Genomic DNA, 17,086 nt, shown 5'->3' on the forward strand with positions numbered 1-17,086 from the left:
TGCATAAGCCTCTGATGACCCATCCGAAAACATCATCAAGGATGGAAGGCCAGTTGGTTCATCCGGAATCACACAACGGTCAAACTCCAATTTAGCGACCTCAGCTCTGTCCTCCAGCGACTGAACAAGTTCATCCCGTAGACTTTTTGGAATGAAATCTTGCCAGCCCAAATTCAGCAAACAGGTTTTCCGCAGGACAAGTTTAATTCTCAACAGAATAGGGCTGCAAAGCCCGATCGGGTCGAAGGTTTGGGCGGCGAACCTATGGACCATCTTCTTTGTCAGATTCTCGTCCAAGGCGTCCTGGAGGTTGTACAAATCAGCATCCTCTTTCACCTTCCTTCCCTTGACTTTACCATCTTGGTTGACTCTTGTGGCGATGGACAACACATCGGTGGCTGGCTTCCATATCAGCCCGAGAACCTTGGTATGCTGGCAATCATCTCCAGAATAAATGACTTGTTTGAAGGAAAAACTACCTTTACCGATAATCCTGTCGGCCTCTTTCATCATCTCCTTGGCTTCTGGCTTCGATCCTGCTCCCGAAATAACGTCATCTATGAAGCTGTGCTTCTCAAGCTTGACTGCAACTGGAATCTGAGGTAACTTGAATTCCTCATCAGGGTAGGTAGGTATTTGTGGCTCCTTCCATAATTCAGGTTTGGCAACAATTTCACTACCATTTATTTGTCCCTCTCCATACATCTCCTTGACCTCTGCTTCACTCTTTCCGCCGAACAGGCGGGACGTCAACTTCAGGGCTGTAACTGCCAAATTTCCCGCAGCTAACTCGCCGAAATTTACAACTTTGGTCAGGTAAATTTCAAGTGGACCATCTGGCGTCGGGGAAAATAAAACTCTCTTCATCTGGCTGTCGAACTCTGTGGCCAGGATGGAGTTATAAAACTTGGAGATATCCGCGGTTATACCAACCTTGTAACCGCGGAAAAGCATCAAATGATAAAATATCTTCTGCATTGGCGGCGGGCCTCCCAGCATTATGTTATTAAAACTGGTACCCTTGAACGTCAGAGAACTATTTGCACACAATCGCATGGGTGTGGAACTTGAATCCTCCTTGAAAGCAACCACTATTGATGAACAAGACTTAGGTCCTTCATACTGCAACTCTTCAGGCGTGGCTTTTTGGAAAACGCCTCTTCTTATGGCGTCGTTGAATACCTCCACATACATTCCATAGGTACCTTCCTTGACCATCCTGGCACGATCCTTTTCAGCAATTTTGCGGGCTAAACTTTCATTGTAGGGTAAAGTGTGAGGATCTTCAATATAAGCATATTGACCTGTCCACTTGTTGGACTGCAAGTCTAGGGTTAAACCTGCCTCAATTATCCTCTGCCTCTCACGCTGGTCCCAGGTAGTGCCGTCGGCCATAGCCTTGCACTCTTGACAAGCAGTACATCCTGGACAAAGTGCCTGCGGCTGTATGCCAAACGATTCAGACGTCAGAAAGTCTGGCAAAGTGCCTCCACTGACACTGACAGCCTTATAAGCCGACTTTTGATCTCCAGCTCCACCATCAGCACTCGTACAGATAAAACCACTACCAAAAATGGTTCGCCACAACATAGACTGGCCCACTTTCTGGTAGGTTGAAGGAAACACGTCAGGATGTGTATTTCCAATGATGATATCTAAGCCTCCATTAATATATGTAAACCTTTCTGGCGGCATTTTAAATATCTCGGCGGCAGTTTCGGGGTGGACCGAGCGCATCTCGTTGGCCCCGCCGAGGGTAGGCATGACAGCTGCCTCAAACTCCCTCAGATTGCCGTCCCTATCCTTCAGATAAAACACAACATTGCGGCAGGAAGACTCACTGCCATCAGCTACAGAAATAGTTGTATATCTGCCAGTAGATTTCAGCTTCAACTTGTTGGATAACTTCTCAGACACAAGTGACAAATTTGCCCCGGAGTCAAACATTACCGTGGCGTGGCAGGTGCCGCCGCCAGGTGCTACAACAGGAACTAACTGCAGTAAGAAAGTACAGGGGCTGGGTGCAGAACTTGACTTGTAAACTGTATTCACACCAGCACTAGCCTCATGGAGTAACCTGGAATGGTATCTGTCGCAATTATTAGTACCACAAACACCAAGCTTATCAGACTTATTACACTTGTCAGCAGTATGGCCGTCACATAGGCAAAGTTCACATAATTTCTTCTGCTGGACAACTTTCTTTCGGTCAACCACGTCCATCTTCTTAAACGTGAGGCAACGGAAAATCGGGTGTTTCTCCTTGCAGCTCTCCACAGGACATGCACTGTTCCACTTGGAAGCCTTGTCCTTTCCAGCCTTTCCATTCTTATTGTCGTTGCGGCCAGATACTTGCGCGGCGGCAGCTCTGTCACGATTTCTCTTGCCGGCGCCATTGTCATAGGACATATCACCAGCCAACATGGCACCCCTGGTCCTCTCCAGCAGTTCAACAATCTTCGGGATGTTGGTCGGTTCATGCTACCAAGCTCCATCATAATTTTGTCTCTCAAATTCTCAGGGCACTTGTCTTTAAAAATATGAATGAGAGTCAGGTGGTTGTAATCCTTAGCTGCAGAACCAACGATGGCTTCTACCTCCTGCATCATGCTCTTGAAGGTAGCAATTGCGCTAACCACGTCCACAGGTTTATCCACAGGTTTCATCTTGTTCAACTTAGTTAAAATCCTCATGAACCGGCGAGTGTTTGATAAAAACATCTGGTCAAGAAACGCCCATTGTTCATTGTGATCTCTAATCGCTGACACTTGCTTGCGTAGTTCCGGGTTGGTTATCACCTTCTCCATACACAACATCAGACTTAACCTCTGGTCAGCAAATCCATAACCAGAGCAAAGATCCTTAAAGACCTGTTTAAAGTTTGGGTAATCCGTGTCAGTACCGTCGAACGACGGCAACAAACTGTTGTCCCAGCGCCCATACTGCGGGTTGGAACTCCGAATATCCACAGCAGACATACTTCTGGAGAGCATGGCAGGTGTCCCACTCTCATCCAGATTAGATGAACGACGTTCCATCTCTCTAAGCCTTCGGTACATATCGCGTACTTCTTGGCGCAACTCCACGGAAATTTTAAGCACTCCCATGTCCATCTTCACCTTCTCAATGACGTCAAGGTTCCTGGCGACAGTGCTTGACCTCGCGTCATCTGAATCATTGTCAAGCCAGTACAGAATTTTTGTACACTGCTCCAACGACGCATAAACTTTATCTGCAACAGTTTTCTGCTCACTAGCTTCATCCAAATCACGCTTGAACTCGCGCAGCTCACTAGTCTCCACGGCAGGTTTTAGACTTTTTATTAGGTCAGATTGGTCCTTGACCTCACTAAAAATGTCATGAATTGATTTTACATTCACATTTTCACATGAACTAAAACTTTGGCAGGCTTTTAGATTGTCATAAAACAATTTTAACTGTTCATCAAAAACTTCTAGCCTTTCACTGCCAATAGCGATTGCTCGCTCAATTTTCTGCTTTTTGGTTAGTGGCATATTGATTCACTAGGTACTTATTTCACAGAAAAATTGTCACAGTTTATTGCATCAATAATTCACTAGATGCTATTGATCTCTTGATGAATGCTAACGCCTATTCATCAGATATTTTGAAATTGTCTCAACCATGACACTTTGGTTGAGCTTGGACTTCCGAATTAGCGGGAAGTTCACGAGATCAGTTGGCGAACATACAAAACCCCCAATACCAGGAACCATCAAGATTCAACAGCAGGTTTGAATATAGATTTATTGATGAAATTATTTCAAAAGACCTGAAATTACAAGATCAATTAATAAACAGAATAAAATATTATTCGTTATCTTAAAACTTTGAGCACTAAAAAAAATCTTTTTCTTTTCTTATGGTTAAAGAATCTTTGGAAACTTTGGCTTTTAAAGGAAAATTATTTGGTTTAATAATCATTGTTAAATGCAACAATAAGGCACATAAAAATTACTAAAACATATATTAATCATAATTAAGTTTCATGTTTAGCTGGCTAAAGCCTTTTTTTTTTAAATCTACATATAATCGTCCTACACACCATACTTCTTAATCAAATTAACAAATTCTACCTGAAGCTCTTATGGTTTCAAATCCCTGATATACTAGGGTAGTTCACACTCAATGAGACCAATGATAGGCCCAATTTTGTTCTCCGCAATCTTCACACTCTCATATCTCATTCAAAAGTAAGAACGTGCGCTTCAAAATAAACAAACACTCTATGCCGCGCCATATTATGAAAGGAAAGCCCTAAAAGACGACATTTGCGCTTTGTTTTTGGTTTAATGATAAGGAATTTAATTTCGAACTTGATAAACACAAAGCTTCCTCGAAAAGAGGTTAAGACATTTGGTATTTATATGCCTTTTATATTTATTACACATGTTTAACATGCAATACTATACAGGGTTGTAGAGCCATAACTTTGGTATTTACATATTTCTTTTCTATTTATTATACATGTTTAACATTCAATATTATGCAGGGTTGTGAAGCCATAGCTTTGGTATTTACATGTTTTTTTTAAGATTTTATTACACATGTTTAACATGCAATATTATGCTGGGCTGTGGAGCCATAGCTTTGATATTTACATATTTTGCAGGGTTGTGGGGCAATAGTTTTGGTATTAACATGTTTCTTTAGTATTTATTACACATGTTTAACATGCAATACTATACAGAGTTTTGGAGCCATGGCGTTGGTATTTACATAGTATACAGGGCTGTGGAGCCATAGCTTTGGTATATACATGTTTCTGTTCTATTTATTAAACATGTTTAACATGCAATACTTTACAGGGTTGTGGAACCATAGCTTTGATATCTAAATGTTTCTTTTATATTTATTATACATGTTTAACATGCAATATTATGCAGGGTTGTTGAGCCATAACTTTGGTATTTACATGTTTCTTTTATATTTATTACACATGTTTAACTTACAATATTATGCAGGGTTGGGGAGCCATAGTTTTAATATTTACATGTTTGTTTTATATCTATCATACATGTTTAACATGCAATATTATGCAGGGTTGTGGAGCCATAACTTTGGTATTTACATGTTTTTTTTTCTATTTATTACACATGTTTAACATGCAACACTATCAATTCCATTTGAAATTGCAAAAAAATCAGATATTTTTGAGGCGTAATGTTGTCGAGAAAACATGTAAATATTCAAAGTTAGCTGAACATATTCTCTTGCAAGTGTGTTGGAACACCAACAGATTACATAAAAGACTAATGAAAAGGAAAAACAACAAAGTGATGATTATAAAAAAAGGAGTTTGTGGGATATTAATCATTAAGATCTTGTAAATAGCTGGACTGATTACTTTTAAATGTTTAAAAAGCTTTGATGAGTTCTTATCTATAGGGCAAGGACGTCCAAGGGGGGGGGGGTTAAAGTGGTGTTTACTCCCCCCCATTTTAAATTTACCCCCCCCCTCCCAAATAAAAAAGCTTGGACGCCCCTGCTATAGGGGGTTGTAAAATTTGCGCGATTCGCACATTTATTTACCAATAAAAGGACACTTGTTTTACTCTAAGTAAGGTTGGATACACTCTACTAGTTTTGGGTTTAATTGGGGTGTCGAAATTCATAAAGGAAGTGTCAAAATTTTGGCACATAAACTCCTTGCAACTCATTGGTGCAGATTATTTTAATATTAAGATTAAAATAGGATTGGTTTTCTTCCATAAAATTCATGCAACTTCTCACTTCCTAACTTAATCAGACCAAATGATGGTTCTAGTGGTACAATCAAAACTGTGAAACTCTGTAAATAAGAAAGCTTTCATTAGATCAAAACTAGAAGAATAATTAAGATTTAAGATTACACAAATTAATGAAAAAAACGATAAATCTATCTTATTTACTGCCTATATTACGGAATTACATTTTCTCTTTTAGAATTTTTAAAGCTGGTCTAATTTGAATGAATAGACAAAGCATATCTAGATGGTCCAAATGAACTCAAATTTTACCTTTATTTATGTTTTTTTATACATGATTCTTTCTTATAAAACCAGCGACGATTTTTTTTAGGATATAATTTCCCTAAATCTAACCTAAGAAATTTAAGTTAACTATTCATAACTGACTATTAATAAATGTTTTATCATATGCTTTACATTACAAGAACGAAAAAATTTTTACACGATATAATTAAACCTTACAAATCTTTATCCTATGTAATGCGACTATTTATCTGTAAGTACACTTTCTAACCAATAGCATGACCGGGTTGTTCCTCCACTGTTTTACTGTTGGATGATTTAGAGAGTGTGTCTCTAAATTATCTCTATTTTTGAAGGTAAACTGCGAAATTGACGTGTTTTTGTATTTGTGACCATCAACTATTCAAACTAATTTAAAAAATTTAAAATCATTGTAATTTTCATGATTGCTCTGGTTTACATTTAATGGTATTTAAGCATTAATACCAAGTTTACTATATATTTTTGTATGGCTCGGCAGCCGCGCTTCAGCCGCACACAACCTACAAACTAAAAAACCGCTTGTGTGCTTAAAAGTAATTTCCGAAAAGATGTATTGTTTAGGGACAGGTTTAGACATCCAGCTGAATTTTAAAGTTATAAGATGACGATTTTAGTAGACTATTTAAGTTAAAAGTAAAATTGTAGAAAGTAAATATAGATTTAGTATTTGTTTGTATGGTTTGTTGGGAGCGATGGGATACATAACTTTAAATTATGCTTGTCCCCTAAATGTATCAATCACATTATTCCATTTATTAACTTGAAGAGTTAATCGAAGGAGTTTTCTCGTATTCATTCGAATCCGGTGGATAGGAACTGGTTCTAATCCATAGGGAAAAAACTATGTCTAGCATCGTATTATATCTAGCTTTCTATGAATATAAAAATGTACAATCATAAGATTAAAACCATTTTTTTTAGCTGGTGCCTTCAGCACCTCGGGGCTAAAAAACTAGTTTTAATCTCATAACTGTACTTTCTATATCCGCGGAAAGCTGTTTATAATACGATGAGAGAAATAACTATTATTATATCCTAATTGGGTTGTACAAACTAGAAGTGACTAAATTTTTACCGGTAATTTTAGAGGCTTTTTAAAAATTAAAATTGGTAGTGCACTAATTTTGCCGTCTATTGTCGCATCCCTTAGGTCAACTTATAGACAGCTTTTCTCATATATTAAAAGATTAAAAACGGTTTGTTAGCCCCGAGGGGCCGAATATATTCAAATATTCGTAAAAATTTTTTTTGTAATATTATGCTATACATGATTTTTCAGTATGACTGAATACTGCTCTAATCCAGCGATTATTGTTTTCGAGACCATACTATAAAGGTTTATCTATAATACAAAGTAGAACGATGTCTGTCTGTCTGTCTCTCCGTCTGAAGCTTAAGATCTCAGTAACCACTGAACCGATTTGGCTCTACTCTTCAGGGAATATACCTACTGGCCCTGTGATGGTTTTAAGCTATTTTCTTGGGGGGTGGGACACCCCCAACCCCCTCAAAAAAGGAAAAATAACCCCCCCCAAAAAAATTTTTTTTTACTTTTTCTTTTAATCTAAAATACTAAAAATTATGTTGATCAAACCTCTTGGGGCAATGACCCTAGAGGCTAGGGGCGAAGCCGCTAGTCCTATTATATAAAGTACTAAGCTTTTTTGTCTGTAGCGAAGAATATCGCTAACCACTGAACCGATATGGTTCTCCTTTAGAGGGAAGTTTCGTATATGTCCTGAGATGGTTTTGGGCTATTTTTTTATTTTTATAACTATGTCTTTGTATGGTTTTAAGCTATTTTTCTGCCCTTCCATATCCTTTCGAATTTAGAGTGAGATATGATGAAAATGTTTAAAATCTTATTTGAATAAGTTAATCTGTTTTAAAGAATATCTTTAGTAGTGTATGGTTAATGTAGGGAAAAACATTAAAACCTGAGTTCTCAGAAACAGAGACATATATTCAATGATATCAATTGATTAAAACAATCAAACATTTTCTTCTATTTTCAAATCTTTAAGGTTTAAAACTTTGCTGATTTCATTAATTCATCAACATGCAACATTTACAAAATGCTAGTTTTTATCATTATATTTCACTCTTTTTAATCAGGGATCTACAGGGATAAGACAATCGCCATTAAATTGAAGTACATTACCATTGATGATATACAAAATTATATATTTTATTATATTTTATTATTTTTTTATTATTTTTCTGTATATCACAATTAGTGGTCAAAACGTTTGGACGATCAACCTAATGCACCAACCAATTAAAAAACTATAAGATTAACTAAAGTTGTTAAACCAACGAATAAGATTACGTTATTATAAAACCTTGGGGACTAGTATAATAAATAATCCAATGTCCCCTCCCTCCCTTTCTTATTTATCTGTTGTTAATAAATGATACTGTATAATAGAAAAAGTTAAAAATTACTTGAAACTTTAGCTTCTCAAAGGGTTGATTTTTTATCGGATTTTTGCAATTTGATCATCATAAAATCTCAGCATATAAGTCCAGATCTCCGGTGATACTTAAAATCTTAATGTAAAAAGTATTCATTTTTTCCATCCCCTCTTATGTTGAAATAAAATATAATGTTAACCTATGAAATACATTTTAAAGGATTTTTATAAAAGCGCAGCTGGTCTTTAATTTCATATGTACGCCCTTCCTGCTGTAACTTGCCGTATGTTCATCTGTCTGTTTAGAACGTTAGTCTGTCCGACCACTTAAAGAAGTAACTGAACATAAATAGCTTAAAAATCTATTGAACCAATTTAACTTAATTAAAAAATTTTTATTTCTGAAAACGTCCTGCGCAAAAAATGTATTAATTAAGTTAGATTTGACAAGGTTTTAAAGGGATAAGACAATATCTGACAAATTGTTGTATATGCCCTATTGTAATACACAAAATTACGTCTTTTGTAGGTTACAATTAGTGGTTGAAACGTTTGGACACTGAAGTTAATGAACCAATAAAAAATTCTATTAAAGTCCCCAAAGTTGTTAGGCCAACGAATAAGAAAAAACTTTGGTGACTAGTTTAATAAACAGTCCAATGTCCCCTCCCTCTCTGGAATATAGCACACATAGAAATAAAGGGGAAGGAAAAAGGGGAAAAGCATAAATTTATTTTAATACAGTCTGAAATGCGTTTTCGGATTTATCTGATATTTGATTCAACTGTATGTAAAGTAAGGTTCTATAAAGTACATAATACAATTTATTTTCAAATATAAAACCTTTCATTTTCAACAAGTGTAGCAAAATTATTAATTCAACAAAAACGAGAATTTCTAAGAGCGCTTTCTCTAGGGAGAGTAGAGACACCCTTTTGCTAAATAGTCAAAAAACACCTTCTAAGAACAATAAAAAGTTTCAATGTAAATGCTTGCCAAATCTGTCCAGAAGCATAGGCATCATTTGCTTATACGGACATAAAGACGGACAGACAGACAGTTCACTGTTACTTTTTTATAAAAATTACCGTGACAGAAAGCGGGAAAGCAATCGGTATAATTATTACTTGGATGTTGCACCAGATTTTCATGTACTCTGATAAAGTAATGCTCGCAGATGGCTAAAATAACGATACCTTTCATTTACCCCATCTCCTTCCCTAATACTAAATGAACGAACTGACCAATAAATAAGGTCTATATTAGCAAGCTAAATTGAAGTTTTTCCCCTGTGAATATATCCACGTATATCATACTAGCGGCTTTGCCCCAAGAGGTAAAAAAATAGAATAAAATCGGACAGACGGACATACATCTTTCTACTTTGTATTATAGATATCATCCATGGGAAAAGTTGAAGTGAAAAAGTAACGCAGATTCTGTAAAGAAAATCAGCTGTTTTGTTAGAGCATAAAAAGCTCTTGTCTGGAATAAGGATTTGCCACTCTACCCTTCTTAGATTTCATATTTTAAATAAATTTTCAATAAACAGGGTGACAGCAATGGATGTAGAATATACATCATAAGTGGATATACTACAGGGAAAAAATTGTCGCCAATTTAGGTTGCTACGTTTACACCATTTATATTGGTAAGAGGTTGATAGGAGGGGAGGGGATGGGGTATCGTTATTCAAGCCAGGTTATTTTTATTTTATTAGAGTACATGATAATCTGATGTAATATCCAAGTAATAATAAATCCATTGTAACGAAAACCTTTTCCATCACTAAATAGCAGGATCATTAGATAATCCTTAAATTTTCATCTCTAAATTAGAGGACGAAAAATCTAATGAAATTTTCAAATTGATATAAGAATATTTTTTATAATTCTACTCTCCCAAAAATCATAGCAATGAAATGGGAAAAAATACAATTCAGCCCCATGACATTGTCATGATCTAAATTAATGAGGAATTATATCCCAATCTTTAACTTCATTCGTTGGATATTTTTCTCGACTAATACCGAACCTTACCTGAAAAAAATCACTACGTAAAGAAAACGTTGATCTTCAAATTTTATAATTTAATAAAATTCTTATAGAATAAAAAAGTTTTATTAAAATATTACAGGTTTTAAAAATCTATAATCTTTTAGTATATTTTACATTAAAAAATAAAATTGTGCAAAAAATGATTTAGAAAGAAATCAATTAGAAAAAATAAATTTAAAAAAAAGCCACCCGGTACAAGTAAAGTATATAGCAGTCTACACACACATATATCAAATAATTTTGACATTTTCAAATAATATACAAGTCTTAAGAGGTAACTAAAACGATAACGTCTAACATTGTCATAACATAGGCTAGGATTTCCTCAAACGGGCAAGGCTGCTGTCCATGACACTTTAACGTCAGGTCCAACAACTAAGAATAACTATGGGGAGCCAACCTCTCTTCTTTTCTGTCCAGACATCCTTTGATTGCACGACCTTTGTATGGAAGTCCCAACATTTTCTGGTAATGAATTGCACTAAAAATATTAGGAATTTTAGAAGAAAAGAGAGTAAGAAAGGTGGAGAGAAAGTGTGTGTGTGTATAAGAGAGAGAGAAAGAAAGAGAAAAAGAGAGAGATAAAGAAAGTAAGAGAGGGGAGATAGAGAGATAAGAAGAAAAGAAGAGATAGAATAAATAGCAAAATAGAAAGAGAATAAAAATCAGGTAAAAAACCTAGTTTAATTTCATTAGACTTTAAAAAAAATAAAAAGAAAGATTGAAAGTGAGAGAAAGAGAATATCTAAAGGTTAAGAAAAAAGTAATACATTTTTCAAATCAGAATTGAAAAGGGCATAAGTTACGAAATGCTCACAGAAAATGTTAATTTCAATATCAAATTATATAAGAACTAGCCTCTAGGGGCTTTGCCCCAAGAGGTTTGATCAACCTAATTTTTCGAATTTTAGATTTAAAAAGAAAAAGTAAAAAAAAAATTTTTTTTTTTGGGGGGGGTATTTTTCATTTTTAGGGGGGTGGGAGTGTCCCACCTCCCAAGAAAATAGCTTAAAACAACCACAGGACCAGTAGGTATATTCCCTGAAGAGTAGAGCCCAATCGGTTCAGTGGTTACTAAGATCTTAAGCTTCAGACGGACAGACAGACGGACAGACGGACAGACAGACATCGTTCTACTTTGTATTATAGATAAGGAATTGAGAAGAATAGATAGCTAGAAAGAGAGAAAGGGAGAGATATACAAATTACAATTGAGGAGCAGACAAGAGTAACAGAAAAACGGCACTTTTTAAGTTTATCATTACATCCCTATATAAAAGTTACAGGATGTGTGTCAGTCTTTGTTTGTGTACAACAGGATCGTGCTAACCGCTAAACCAATATGGTTCTCATTTACAACATAGCTTCTTATAGGTAAAGAAGGTTTAGCTATTTTGTGGGAGGGTACCAACACCTCAAGTGCCTCTAGAGGCCTCTAGGGGCGTGGCCGCTAGCATTAATAATAGATTCATAAATGAATATAGATAGATAAATCATTGAATATAAGAATTTAAAAAAATATTTTATCAGTAATAAGTAATCTATGTTATACTTTGTATTATAGATAACACAGAATCCTCCAAGCATCTCCAAGACCAGAATTGGCTTTAAACTTCTGCACCCTTATCAACATAATTTTTTTAGTTTAGGTTGTTAAATAGGGATTAGAGGAGTCTTGAAAAATACCGCACTGAAAAGGGCCCCGTATGTATATTTAAAGAGACATGTTTTTTTCTCTCAAAAATTGAAGATGTTTTGTAGATGGTTGAAAGTACCGAAAACTAGACATAAAGGAGTAAAATTGTTTGAAAATTAACTCCAAAATGAGATAAATAAAGATATGAACTGTTCAAGAGATAGATAAATCTATTAGCAGACAGATAGACAAGTGTAGATATAGATAAATTAAAGGGAATGACCTTGTGGGGGTAAAAATATGTAAAAGATGAACTGAAATATTGGCGGACAAATTGCTGAGCAAACAAAATGTTACACGTTCCTAAAATGTAACAAAATTTATTTTTAAAAGTAGCGAAATAATAAAGAGCTAAATATTTATTGCAAAGCAAAAGAGACAGTTTACTTTAATACAACAAATCAAAAGTGTAGGTTCATACGGTTGGTAATTTCCCTTAATTAGGCTATTACATGTAATTACAATGACAGACAAAGTCCTAATTTTAGAGAATTTGTCCCATGTCGAGACGCGTTTTGCAAAATAGGCGCACTACATCATTTTTATATTTACGTTTATGTAAAAACAGCTTTGATTTTTATTTCATATACGTAGATAGATACATACACACACAGGAATTTGGACAGATTTTCATAAACTTTACTGTATTTAGATAATTCAGTGTTAGATTTTGGTTCTAATCCTAAGAATTTATTTATCATTACATGGATCCTACACAAGATTATTATGTACCCTAATAAAGTGAAACTAGGTGAAAAAATAACGACTCTCCCCCCATCCACCCCCTTTATCCCTTTCCCTCCCCTTCTACTGGATGAAAGAACTGTCCAATAATTGATGTTAATTTTAGCAACCTTAATTGCCGACAATTTTCCCCTGTCATAATATCCATGCATATCCTATATTCATTACCATATCCTTGAATACGTATAAAATTCCTTTAAAAAGAAAGGCATTTTAGTATAAGTATGTTTTATGACCTTTTCACATTCTAAAAGTTATGCAGTTGCTGTATGTGAAAAGTTTATTTCATTTGAATCATGTTTTTTATTTATTTTAGTTCAAATAGTTATGTTATTGATAGATAATGATTATCAAATTATTAGGATATTAAACCATGTATTATTTGTGATAAATTATATCAATAAAGGTTAAACAAGGATGACAACATTCATAAGAAGCGAATCACAATTGCACAAAAAACCATGAATGCAAATCTAATTAAAGAGCAAATAATCAGAGGTTATAAATCAGGTATAAATCAATTTTGATATGTATATTTTAGTAGTATGAAGGACAGAAACAGACCAAGTAAATTATAAACTGAATGCTCATATTGGTATAGGAAATTTTCGCAAAAAATTTCAGCCTTCTAACTTGAATAACAGCTGAGAAAATCACATTAATCACTAAAGCGTTTCGGACTAAGGTACTAAACAAGTTTTGAACAATTATAAACAAGCTAATTGTAAGTTTCTTAATTTACAAAATTTCAAGAAGATTTTTTCATAAAAAAACATTTTTTTGGGACATATTTTATAGTTATAGAGTAGCTTTGCTACTAAAAAGGATTTTAATATATCTTATTTACATAATTCTAAAGTGAAGATGAGAAAAAAGGAATTTTATTAAAATTCAAGTACTATCAAATTTTTCAATAAAATCCATTTATTCAAAAAGAAAAAAGGGATTTTATGAATAGTGAAAAAATCTATTTATTAGATTATAAGATTTAAGCATCTTGAGTACAAAAATGACAGTTTTACCGAATAGCTTCTTATACCTACTCGTTTATTAAATAGGTTGACAATATCCATAAAAGCGAAGAACGAAAATGGCAGGACAAACAAACATTTACATTTGTAGAGTGTCAGAACTGAATAATCAGAATATAAATTTATAAAAGTCGAACGAAACAAAATTGTAAGTAAACAACATTTTTAGGACTTAATTAATAATTATAGAGATGCTTCGCTTATAACAATGTACTTTGTTGTACTAGGATTCAGTATTCCAACATACAGACCAATCGGATAATTTTATCAAATAAAAATTTGTAGTTAAAAAAATTTAAATGGTCGTACGTATTTTCTGTTAACGATTATAGAGTTGCTTCGCGCTCTAACTCGTACCTAACTCCTATAGGAATCATCTTGCAAAGATAAAAATTGATAGGACAATTCTAAAATGCCTAAATGAACGAAAAGAGCTAACTGTTACGGACGGACCGACCCTAATTATAGAAAAGTTTCGCTTTACAAAAAAAGTTAAAGCATGCTAAAGGAAATGTTGCAAGAAAGCCTTATTAATATTTTTTAAAGCAAATCTTTTCTTAAAGTAGGGTTGATCCAATGATCAGTCTGTAACGGATAGCTCTGATCGTTAATTTGAATAGTTGTATAGATATTAAATTCTGTATGATGATTATTGTTACAAATTAGAACATGTAGAAACTTTATCTATAATAAAAAGTAGCTTGATGTCTCTCCGTCTGTCTGTCTGTCCGTCCCTTAAGATCTCGGTAACCATTGAACCGATTGGATTATGCTCTTCAGGGAATATACCTACTGGTTCTGTGGTAGTTTTAGGACAACAAAAAATCCCCTCTTTTTAAAAAAATATGATGGTTGTTACACCAGTGCAGGGGTAATGAATTTTTTTTCTGATCATCTCTTGGGGCAAAGCCCCTAGAGGCTTGGAGCGAAGCGTCTAGTAATCTTTATAAAAAATGTGTAGTATATTTTTGATAATTTTTGCTTACTAGGACAATTAGACACAAAGTCAAAAACGTAATTACGTCTATATCACTTATTGTATTTAAAATATTTTACGATAATGTTACATCGCATATTTCTTTGATTTCTAAATAAATTTTTTTTTGTAATGAAATTTTATGATAGAAGTACAGTCACTCTGTATTTCATTATATTTTTTTGTCCGCCGAATTTTTAGAGCTTTGATTTTATATGTCACCCAACAAATGAGGGAGTGGGGGCAGGTGTAATTCCCTCTTACCCTCCCCTTGGACGTCCCTGATGTGACCCTTGTTATTTCCATTATTAGACAAAGAATAAAAAAGTAAAATGTCAGAAGAGGAGGAGACAACCAAGGCATATTTTGACTTTGAGGAATACAGCTGAAATCTGCCGGGCAAATTTCTTAAAGTTTAATAAAATGTTAATCTACTCTGAATTCTGACGTGATAGGTGCATGTATATAATGTTAAGAATATGGTACACAGACAAACGTCCTACTACGACAAACGTCCTAATGCGACAAACGTCTAATTCCGACAAACCTCCTAAACGACAAACGTCCTAAGCGACAAACCTCCTAAACGACAAACCTCCTAATGCGACATCTCTTAAGTAAAACCTCCTAAAAACTTTTCAAGTGATATCACATTTATTAATTGTGAGGTAAGGGTCGACTTTTGTAATGCAAGGTTGTGTCGGGTTCGAAACCATGCTGCTTGATAGCCAACACAGACTTTGGGAAAACTGTCGGACGGATTTTTAAATTTCACCATGTGGACAAAGTTATTCAAGAAAGAAATTTCGGTTTTGAATTTCGTCCCTGTGTGTTTTATCGCCATATTGGATTGGATTTTTACATTGTTTCACAGTTAGTACATAATTTTTGGAAGATTTTTTTCTTTTAATTTTGTAAGATTTAAAAATTAATTTTTTTTAGGAGGTTTTACTTAAAAATAAATGTCACATTAGGAGGTTTGTCGCATTAGGACGTTTGTCCCTTTAGGAGGTTTGTCGGTGTACCAAGAATATTAGGAATGCCATGATCTACAAACAGGCGAAACTAGAACTTCCAGACAAAGATAATGCAATCATGCCGAATGTCTTGACTAATCTTAACGAATTATGGAAGACGAAAAAAGTCCCTAAAAAAATCATTATGTTAAGTAAGTCATAAAAACGAGGGATTATCCATCTCTTTTTTTGGGGTTTTCTTTCCCACTCCTCCTCTCCTCAACTCTCATTTTATGACGCCATTGAGGGACTTTCTTTTCTTTGTCTTCGAATTATGCCATAGGGTAAGGTCTGACATGTTGTTATTGGATTTTACATCAAATTTTAATGTTCTCTAACAAAGTAAAACACGCAGCGGGCTACAACCACGATTCACCCTTCCACCTTCTTAACCCCACCCAATCCCATCCCACTGGATGTAAGAACTGAACAATATATGAGTATTATATTAGCAAGCTTAATTAACGACAATTTTCAAATGTCATAATATCCACGTATTTTCTACATTTATTGTATCAACAGAAAATTGAAAGTAGAGTTTGTTTGACGTAATTGTTGTTAATTTTTACCATGAAGATTTGAGCTGCACCTGCCCAGGAACTTGAAAATTCAATGACAGAAGTTAATCAACTCTTCTCAAACATACTTCAGGTTCAGTAGAATTTCTTATACCACCACTAGTAAAACATCTATACCCCTCTGTCTCTTTATTTTAAGGGTTTCTAGAACTTAAGAATGTTTATAAAATTCTAATATATTTTAGGCATTTCCTGTTTTTTTTCCTGTTCTTTTTTCTTCATCCAAGCTATTGTTAACTTCCAAAGCTGCGCTAATTATAACCACAATTGTTCTTGTTGAAACATATGTCATATCCTTGCGGAGAGCTCTAACCATGTTGAACTTACAATCTAAGTATAAAATGAAGCAAAATAAATATTAGGGGGCCCTTAAAATCCGAATGTCAAAATAAAAGATTTTGCCTTGGGTTTAATACAATGTTATATAAAGAATTTTAAACAGGGGGGTTGTACAAAAATGTTGGAAATGTTTATACATACATCCACTTATCGGAAATATTTAAAAGTATACTTTATTTCTATACATTGTGGAGAGATTT

At 34.5% G+C, this 17,086-nt stretch overlaps 1 protein-coding gene across 1 annotated transcript; it reads right to left on the reverse strand.

Annotated features, from left to right (window-relative positions):
• Positions 1-1,991: 1,991 nt before the first annotated feature.
• LOC145312588 (uncharacterized) lies at positions 1,992-4,367 on the reverse strand. Its single transcript, XM_080151843.1, has 3 exons — positions 4,098-4,367; positions 2,486-3,793; positions 1,992-2,017 (listed from the first exon to the last, which is right to left on the reverse strand). The coding sequence occupies exons 2-3, from the start codon at positions 3,513-3,515 to the stop codon at positions 1,992-1,994; spliced, it is 1,056 nt and encodes a 351-aa protein (XP_080007969.1). The 5' UTR covers positions 3,516-3,793; positions 4,098-4,367.
• Between the last annotated feature and the right edge of the window lie 12,719 nt (positions 4,368-17,086).

The sequence above is a fragment of the Acartia tonsa genome, chromosome 2 (assembly GCF_053477335.1).
Source record: "Acartia tonsa isolate MP-2025a chromosome 2, ASM5347733v1, whole genome shotgun sequence".
NCBI classification, from domain to species: Eukaryota; Metazoa; Arthropoda; class Copepoda; order Calanoida; family Acartiidae; genus Acartia; species Acartia tonsa.

Bases quoted from the DNA above. Each gene is read 5' to 3' on its own strand.
- LOC145312588 (XM_080151843.1), bottom strand. From the start codon at position 3,515: ATGCCACTAACCAAAAAGCAGAAAATTGAGCGAGCAATCGCTATTGGC. The intron at 2,018-2,485 runs GTAGCATGAACC...TTCTGCACCCAG, and splicing joins CAAAATTATGATGGAGCTTG to CCCCTGTACTTTCTTACTGC.